General features: G+C 37.4%; 1 protein-coding gene across 1 annotated transcript in view; it reads left to right on the plus strand.

The window, feature by feature from the left end:
• LOC127632213 (seizure protein 6 homolog) overlaps positions 1 to 9920 on the plus strand; it is a 346945-nt gene extending 337025 nt beyond the window's left edge. The window contains exons 12-17 of the mRNA XM_052110822.1: positions 3666 to 3857; positions 4155 to 4349; positions 4532 to 4570; positions 4674 to 4782; positions 5187 to 5286; positions 8400 to 9920. Coding sequence (XP_051966782.1) covers positions 3666 to 3857; positions 4155 to 4349; positions 4532 to 4570; positions 4674 to 4782; positions 5187 to 5286; positions 8400 to 8429 — 665 coding nt within the window. The 3' untranslated portion in view covers positions 8430 to 9920. The remainder of the gene's footprint in view (positions 1 to 3665; positions 3858 to 4154; positions 4350 to 4531; positions 4571 to 4673; positions 4783 to 5186; positions 5287 to 8399) is intronic.
• Positions 9921 to 10352: the final 432 nt, after the last annotated feature.

Here is a 10352-nt window from a genome sequence, read left to right on the forward strand (position 1 = left end):
AAATGCTTGGTGACAGATTTCACAATGGATTACAATTAGTGTTTGTGATGATATGCAGCTGAGTATGATGAAAATGTTGAGCTTGATGTCTTGTCAGTTCTTCAGTAAAAGAAGTAGCTCAATCGTCACTTGACAAGAACACAAGAAATCTCCTCGGTGACAGAACAATTTATTTTTTTCACTTTTTGAAGCCATGAACTCAGCAGGGAGTCCTGATGGTCAAGTGATTTACGACCTCCCTCTGCCAGACCCTAATGCAGGCTTTGTCTCCCTTCGCCTGGCCGGCAATTATGTTAATGAAGCTCACACCTGAAAATCAGTTAGTGTGGCTCTGGCTTATCTCAATCCAGACAATTTAAGCAGTTTAATTAATTCTTTGTGCATTAATATTTTAATGTAAACCTGATCTCCCTCCTCTTGTAAATGAGATTTCATGAAGATCAAGTTAGTTAATTCCTAATGGCTCACTCCTGATTACCATTTTTGTAAATATTCAGTGCAGTTACCCAGAAATCACTTTGTATTGTTTTGCATAAAGATGCAGCATTGTTACACAGTAGAAATGATTGCCTGATTTTGCAGTTTGGAGCCATTCTGAAGTTTAAAAAATGTTGCACTCCTACTCAGGACACAGCAAAACAAATGACAGTCATCAAGCGAATGTTTACATAGAAAAACAATTAATAAAACGGACACAAAAACACATTCAGTGTGAACAACCCTTTATACTGCAGCACTGCTTGCACACCATAGATGCTGGATGTGGGAAATAGGCCTTCTCGTAAATCCATTTTCAACACACACTGCCTATTGATCAAGAGAGATGCTCTGCTCCGAAACTACAGTAGATGAGCTTTTGAATTCCATTTGAGGGGTAGAATTTCACAAGTGCCTATTCGCCTCTCCAGTGCAGTCCCATTCAAGGACAGGCGAGGCGTGAAGAAGGGCTTTGTTGGTAATCACTCACTTTTCTTTCAAGTGCAACTTCACAAATGAAGCAGATGCTGTTTCAATTCACAGTCTTTCTGCATCCTCCCTCTGCTTATGCTTTACAACACAAACTGATTTAGCAAGAATTCGTATTCCACTTTATACCCCCTGGTAAACCTCTGTCAGTATCTGGCAGATACAATGAGTGTTTCATCAAAGGTGAAATTGTGACAACTCCACGACTGTCTTTTGTTGAATCCAGTTGCTCCAGTGCTTGAAATTAAATCTTGTCACCTGTGCTATTGTGTTGCCAGGACTTGCTCTGTGTGAGTGTGTAGTATTGCAGTTAAAGCGTGGACCGTTCTCCCAGGACGTCCACAGACATTCGGTGCTTGAATTGTGAGTGCCAGGAGGCTGTATGACCCTGGACTCCAGCTCCCAGTGCTGTCTCTCACAAAACAGCAGCAACAACAGCAGCCCAGAAGCAGCGGGGACCTTTATCTGGTTCAAAGCTCTCACCCCCAACAAAAACATCATTAACTCACTCGCCTCTCCCATACCCTTTTCCTGCCCCACTACTGCTGGGGAGAGAATTGGTTTGGCAGCTGGTCAGGGTGGTGCAAAGTAATCTTTTTATTATATTGCACTGTGTGCCTGGATGCTGCCCTGAGATCAAAGTCACATGTTCTTCTTCCCATTGGCTCCAATGCAAACTCGCCTCACACTGTCCAAATGGAATGAGTTGTGAGCCCCTGCCATATGGGCCCCTCTATGAAATAAGTGGTGAAGGCCAGAGAGCTCAGAACAGCGAGCATGTTTAGTAAGGTCACATGGTGCTTAAACCTTTTTCACCACATATATGTTTGGATAGGTAATCATTTGACCTGGCTCTTTATTTCATGTCCAGTTTAGCAACAAAGTAAATCAAAATGTGCAGAAAGGTGCATTTGTGTTTTTCATTTGTGTACTTTGGAGCATTAACATTCTACATGGTGAAAAAGAAAATTTACAATACTGGTGAAAAAAAAAGAAGAAGAAAAGGAAAAGAAAAGTGGAAACAGCAAACATCATTCTAAAACCATTGTGATCCATAGGTAGTGTGTGTTAATCACAAATATTTGTTCTTTAATTCATTGGTGCTACCTTCAGGTGACAGTGAGAACTGCATTAGATTCTGCTTATAAATTGACATTTAAATCAATGTCCTTCTAAAATATTTAAAATCTTTTTGTGTCTTTTTTGTATGTTTGATTTTTTTGTAGACTTGAGCATTTTGTTTACTACAGTTAAAGGAATATTCCGGGTTCAATACAAGATGAGCTCAATCGACAGCACTTATGGCATAATATTGATTACCAAGGTTGATAGGGCTTTCTCAGTTGCCACCCCTAAGCTCTGGCACAGCTTGCCCCTGCATAATCGATCCTCCCCAATCTAAATAAATCTAAAATCTAACCTAAAGACTTGTTTAATTCCTTTGACTTGGATTATAATTTATATATTGTTAATGTTGTCATTTATCTCTCCTTGTTGTATAAATAATTGCTATATATAATCCTTTTGATTTTTTGTGCTCGATGTTGTGCAGCACTTTGGCTCAACAGCTGTTGTTTTTAAATTTGCTTTAAAAATAAATGACCTGACCACAAAATAAAATACTTGCCCCTCCTTTTATATAAAAAGCTATAATCTGGTTTACAGTATGGCATTTACAAGTGAATGGGGCCAATTTCTGAATGTTAAAATACAATTTCTGAACGTTTTCAAAATTATAGTCAAAAGACATAAAAAATATGTGTGTTAACATGGGTTTAGTGTGATTCAATTACTTGCTAATGTTTTCTGTGTAAAGTTATAGCAACAACTTTGTTATCATGATGATGTAATGGCAACAAACCCTAAAATGTCTGAAATAATACATAACATAAGAATTAATCTAAGTGATTTATAAAATTACAGGCTTCAATCCTCCAAAAATGTACTTCACTTCCATTGCAGTTGCTCACTGTAACCTTGATTTTTGCTTCTTTTTTTAAGAAAAGGAGGAATGAGTCGAAATTCAATTCTGAGGTAGTCAACATTTTTGCCATAAAAGCTGTGTATTGAGCTTAACTTTTATTGAACCTTATGAGAATAAATGAGAGCAAACCAACATACAAAACTATTAATTCTGCTATAAAACACACATTTGTTAGTGTGTGTGGGAGACGGGCTCCTTAAAACCCAGGAAAATCGGGTGATCATACCGATCACCCGTGCACCGTCCACACCTGGCATCACTACCTCACCTAAGAAAAGGACAAAGTATAACCATTAGTCCTTCACCCTACTAATTGTGGAGCTCCTTTGACTCCGTAGTTTTATGCAGATGAATTATGAAGAACCACACGGCTGGGCAGGACCTACGCATAGGCCAACGGAACCCACCCCTACAGGCCGCACGTGCTAATGACCTCAGACCACCCCTTAGGTCACGGAACACCCTCCAGATCCACTCGACCGCCATCCGCCCACGAGACTTTACACGTTAGGGGGCCAAGCATAGGGTGTCTCCCCTATACCTTAACCTTTTAATAGGCATCTTTAAAGCATTTTTTTTTCATTAACAATTTATTTCTCAAGTTAACATAGAATCAATCTGTTTTAACCTCATAGACTAAAGAACAAGACAAATTATGTGAACTTTTCCAGAAAAAAAAAAATACTCTGTGTGATATTTGTTTTTGCTTGTCCAGTTCTGTCATGTGCAGACCCAGGCACAGTAGAGCACAGTCGCAGGGTGATGTCAGGGCCACGTCTCATCGTGGGATCCACTGTGCAGTACATCTGCAACAAAGGGTACTCATTGTCGGGTAACAGCCTCCTCTCATGCTACCACCGTGACTCCACCGGCCCCAAATGGAGTGAGAAACTACCTAAATGCATTCGTGAGTACATTTGTTATTTTATTCATAAATAATTACACAGAGCCACACACATGCACATGTTAATAACATTACAACTTTTACTTTTGCTCATACTTAAAGTTAGAAGTTTGTTCAAATCAGTTAATCTTCAGCACATAACTCGTCCTGCGCCATTTTTGGTATTAACATGAATGATTTATTTTTGGTTTATTTTTGTTTTATTTTTATAGTCTCATTGTATATACATAAATAGCAGTATTTTAATGAATACCCCAAATTTGTGAAAAATTCTGTTTATTTATGGTATGTGTTATATAGCTGATAAATTGGAGCTGTGCAGGAATCCTGGGACTCCCGCCTATAGCATCCAGAGCTCAGAGAAGCATGTGTATCAGGCAGGAGAGACTCTGCGCTTCTCCTGTCTGAGTGGGTATGAGCTCCAGGGTGAACCTGTTCTCAGCTGTATCCCCGGGCACCCTTCCAAATGGAGCCATCCACCCCCACTGTGCAAAGGTACATTCTGTGTATTGCAATTTTCATGGTGTGTGATGCGATCTGCAAAGTATATCATTCATAAGGCCCCTTTCCTGTCATTAGTGGATGTTTAGTTATGTATATGTTGTTTTACTACAGGTTAGGTAATTGGAATGACATGTAACATTTTCTTGTGTTAAATGTTTTCACTTCTCTCCCAGCTGTGACACTGGAGTACATAGATGAACGCAGGCTTGATGGTATGAAGGTGTCTTTAATTCTTGTATATACACATACTGTCTATACAGTATGTATAGCAGATATACTACTTAAATACTTTAATGTATATACCTCCGTTTTTAGTGGCCAGTGCAGACTTCAGTGTGGAGGGAGCCAGTGTGGCTGTTTCCATTTTCATCCCAGTGGCAATAATCATGATTATCATCATGTCAATATATTTCTACTTTTCAAGGTAAGTTGCTTCTCTTAAGATACACTTAAATATCTAGGAATGTCATTTGTGATTGCATTAGATAATACAATGTGACACCAATTGATATATATTTTAAGGTAGCACAAGAACACTTTTTTAGAAAAATATTTGACTTAAAGAAGTTTGTCAAGTCTAATATTTTACAACAATATAGTTTTATTTGGACACTTTCTGGTTGTCAAACATTGTGGAATATGTCCATAATTCATGTGATGAACTACACCTGTGATTACTCTGCTAGGACTCCTGTGTGAACTTGTGGGGAACTGACTTCAAACATTTTAAAATGTGGCTTAAGTGTCCGAATACTATGGGGTCATTGAACATGACATTTATTTTTGTTTGAATCTCATCTCAAATTGTTTTTGCATGTCTCTTCTCAGGGTGCAAGGGAAATCACTACGCCTGTCCATGTCCACATCACCACAATATGACCACATCAGAGGAGAGTCAGCTTTTGAAAACCCCATTTATGAGACTGCAGTAAGTAAAACATACATTCCATACATTCACCCACATCCTCCTCATCACTAGTAGCAACAGAATCTTATTCACACCCACATCCATTTGTGGTGATTTTCTTGGCAAGACAGAGCTACTCAGGTGTTTAGTCCTACGGGTGCACATCTGCACTTTGCACACCAGCGTTACCATATTGTTGGTTCATTTCTGTTATCTAATTAGCATTAAAGTGCCATTCTGGCACACAGAGCCATGCCCTCATCTCATCACCCCATTATTAGAAAGTCTATTGGCATATCATCTTGCTTTACCTCCACACATTGTTTAATATTCACATTCAGCTTAAATGGGTTGATTTGATTGATTTGATTTGATTTGATTTGATTTGATTGGAACCTTCATGTTTTGCCCCTGAAGGGTACCAACTGAGGGACACTGGGCTTTCACTGAAGTCATCGAGACCATTCTAAGTGCTAGGGCTCCCTCTGCTAGAAGAACTTACGCCAATAAATGGGGTGTCTTTGAAAGATGGAAAAATTGTCAGTAGGCACATGCCCCGCCACTCTCAGGGTTTACGTGGTCACTCTATTGGCTTGCCACGCCTTGATTGACGGGGTGCCGTTGGGGAGACATCCTCTGCTTGCTCACTTCGTTCGTGGAGCCATGTGACCTAGACCTCCTGCTAGGACGTGTTGCACACATATTCACAGCTGGTCACACCTAAAACTGTTCCCAAAGCGCTAAACCAGCGCAGCATCTCGTTCCGCTTTTATCAGGGAACAGGGGTTACAGTTAAGTAACCCGAGACGAGCCACAGCCTAACCTGGAAGGCCAATATCACTGTTAATACTTTTAAGTCATGATGTGTCAGTAGATGAAAAGGATTAATAATACTTTCATTCTCTATAATTTAACTGAGCCTACATCCAAATCCTTATAAGAATCACATTTTCCATGCATGTAAGGATATAACTGACATTCAACAAGTACACAGTCACGCAGTTAATGCATAAAAGAACTTAAGTCCATATTTGTATTCTTCTATTCATATACAGCCCATTTACATTACCAACTTCTTATAAATGTTCTGTCTTGGTGCTTGAAGGAATGGACTACATATATAATAGGATGCAGACCGGAGAATAACCTCCTAATTAAATTCCACGTGATCCAGACCCGTTTGCACCTAGACTTAGCGCATACTTGCTCGAAAATACCAAAACTTCATGGCCATGCCCATTGACATTGTGCAAATGAATTATCGCATATTGCTGCACTTAGCACTCTTAAAATAGGGCCCTATGTGTAATTGAGATTTCACTTTATTGCGTGGAAAGGAGCACCTGGGACATTCTGCTAAACATTTCCTTTTGTGTTCTATGGAAATAGAATAAAATCGCATGGGTTTGAATTACATAAATGTAAGTAAATAATTACAGAATTTTCAGTTTTTTAAATCCCTTTATCTCAGAGACAACAACTTATTCTGAGATTTTTTTGTCGTAGATGTTAACTTCTCAATCACTTACATTGCACTTTCTCTGCTCTCTCTCTCTCTCTCTCTCTCTCTCTCTCTCTCTCTCTCTCTCTCTCTCTCTCTCTCTCTCTCTCTCTGCATCGCTGAAGAACAATGAGGTGAGATTTTCTGAAATATTTTCTGTCAATAGTATTAGACTGCAATGTAGTCTTTTCCCTCTGCCTGCTGGTTCTAGCTTGTGATACATAATGCAGGTTATTCACACCTCTCAAGTGCTGCACTAGTGTCTATTCAGACCTCGCTGTGGTGTAGTACTCATAACTCAGTCCCAGCAGCACTCACTGCTTGCATGTACTAACCAGCTTGAAAACAGTTTCTGGCCCCAAGGGCTCAGTCTGTGTTTGAATGTTTCTAAGTGTGTGGCTAGCCATAGCATGTGTTTATGTGTGACTGTTCCTCCTGCACTAAAGCTTTGTACTCACATTATGTGTGTCAGTAAGTAAAAACGATGGAAACATAGGGTCATGAGCACCTTTATCGATAACTAGATGAAAATTAGATGAATAGAAAACTGACAGTCTAGATCGGTAATATATAACTAGTATTGTCTATTTACCATTCATCCACTGATTCAAAGGTAGGGCTTATCACCTTTCTTGTTGTGGAATTTTCCATACGATTTAAAAGTGCAATTAGCAAAAATTGCCATTTGGCAAAATTAACATTAGCACTTTTTGCAAATTGCTAAACCTTCAAACATAAATTAATAAATTTTATTTAACAACTAAAAAATTTAAATGATTTACACTCACATGGGATGAGGACTCTTGTCAAATCAGTCTTAGAGAAAAAGCTGCTTTTTTCTACATTTGGTGCTGGATGCACATTCATGGGTGCTGTCATCTTGAAATTACATGAGCAGAATATTACTAATTTTATTTTGATAATCCCCAGTTATTGGCATCATGGTGTGAATAGTGCATTTCTACCATGGCATGATGATGCATCTATGCTGCTAAGTGTCAGCGCAGAGTAAACAAAACCAGTTTGAGACGGATCATTTAAGGGATCACAGTACTTCAGAGATTTTTACTTAGCATGCTCTTTTATTTTTATTTATTATAAACATCAAAGCCTTTAGAACTATACTTTATAAAACATTTTATTCTCATAGTCATCTACTTTGTTTATTGGATCACAATTTAATCTCCAAAATCATACATTGTTTTTCCCCAAAAAAATCTCAAAAGTTTTGGTATTTCCTCTAACTTTCATCACGTTTCCATTGCTGATCATTATTTTTTAGGCATTTTCACGCTTAAGTTGCATGGTATTTTTGATTTATACAGAGACCTATGATTCAAACCAGCCACCAGAGGTACTCTCTAGGATTCTGTTGTAAAGAAAGAGCCTGTAAGGAGAGTTGATCAATGGAGTACCATCACATGGACAAGGCAGAGAAGGTTTGAACCACGGGTGTAGGGTGTCTCCGTCTTTTGTGTCTGTCTTTTGAGTTACATTGATTTTATGGCATGTCCCTTCCCCTCACAAAGTTGTGCACTGCTTTCATTATTATTCATTGTGTATATGTGCATATGTGCATATAAATGCTAAATATTGATATACTTTGGTATGTTTGTGTTTGTTTGGTATGCAGGATACAAGAGAATACGAAGTCTCCATTTAAATACAACAAAGCTAATTTTAGCATGGAGGACCGCCTGCCAACCTTTTCATCCTTTCCCATCTGCTGTAAATATCGCCTTGCTTCTAAGGACTTCCACAAGCGAAATGTGTGGACAACATGATATTATTTTTGTAGAGCTTCGATTGCCATGGCCTAGCAGAATTGTTTGTACAGTTTTTACCCTTAAATGAGCCAAATTAAATAAGGAATAAAACAAATGACTGAAAATGGGGAATTCATGTCATTTAGCTGATTGATGTCTCTTTAAACAGATTTATTTATTTATGTTCTTGATTGTTGCACTCTTGTTACATTTCAACACCCGAAAATAATTTATGGCCTGAAAGGGCATCAGTGATGCATCAAGAGTATAAAAATACAGTTTGTGGCTTATTCAGATGAGTTTGCCACAAATGTAATGGTAATCATAACATTTGACACCTGAATTACATGCAGGGAAAAATGAACACAATTATGTAAAACACAGCAACCATTAAACAATAAAACGTATGCATGGATAACGGTTTATTATTCATCTATTTTTTCCACACATCATGAAAATTAAACGTTTAATTACAAGAGCTGTAAGTAGCAATCTTCAAATAATATCTGCCAGTTTTATGAAATGTAGTGTTTTGCATGGGGACTGGTCTGGTACATGGCTCTCTGTCCATTAATGTGAAGTGGGTCCCTTTTTCATCGCTCTGAAGCCTTTATATTATCCTTGATTAAAAGTAGACTGTGTGTACAGTAAAAGACTAAGACTGTTGGGAAATTGGTTTCTACCTGCGCTAAATTTCACCTTTGGTTGAATAAGCCAAAGGTTTAAAATATACATGTACAGCAAGTTCATTTAAATCATCCCTCCTTCACTGATCAATTAGCTCTGATTTTATTTTTGACTTTTTGTTTTATTTAGTTTATTTTTGTATGTTTTTATAGAACAAAAGAACAATTGACTGTACTCTTTCAGCAGGCATTCTTAATCTATAAATATCTAAGAATGTACATAAACTTTTTATTAGATATGGCTTAAATGTATGTATATATGAGGTTTATCTATTATAGAATAGATCATCTTTCATCATTTGATACTGTCTGTCAGCATCATTGATATGGATCATATAAAAGCAATTATGTACATGTTCTCCATATGAATGTTGTCCGTATTGAAATCATTGTCATTTCAATGTAATTACCAGAATCTGCCAAAAACATCATAGTTTGTCATATGATACATGACAGACTTGCATCATGGATGTACATTTTGTTTCAGTGTTTCACTGTCTCCAGTTGAGTTTTGGAAACCTAAGAAACAACATTTAATGGATTTATGACTTAGAAGTCTCACAGAATTCAGAGCAGAATTAATTATTTCCTTGACAGTCCTCAAACTGAAATATTCATGATTCAAGATTATATACTGTATATATTTTTTGCTTTATTGTACTGTAATTATTTACCACATTGTCTGTGCATATCTTCAATTAAAAATGATATTCCATCAAACTGTGCTGTTTTGTTTTTGTTGTTACTTCAAATTTTGTCTTTGTTTTTAGAGTGAAATTTGTGTTTGCTTCACCTTTCATAAACCTTTTCAATCATTATTGGGTAGATTATTTCTGAATAATAATCTGGTACTGATTACACAAGTAACTTTTAATGAATTACAAACTTTTATATTACACTTTTTAGGTAATCTAATAATTACTTTTGGACTACTTGCTGTATGTTTTCTTGGAAATCTAACAATTTGCATTAAATAGCAAAATTACACTCCTTTCTTTAAACTTTATTAAGCATGAAATAAAAAACAAACCCCCTCCCTTATACAGCTGTTCAGCTATTATGTCAATTTGTAGGCAAACCCTGATGTCCAATTCCACATGGGTTCCCTCAGGATTGTCCTGTGGGTTTTTATAA

Source organism: Xyrauchen texanus, chromosome 38 (assembly GCF_025860055.1).
Source record: "Xyrauchen texanus isolate HMW12.3.18 chromosome 38, RBS_HiC_50CHRs, whole genome shotgun sequence".
Classification (NCBI taxonomy): domain Eukaryota; kingdom Metazoa; phylum Chordata; class Actinopteri; order Cypriniformes; family Catostomidae; genus Xyrauchen; species Xyrauchen texanus.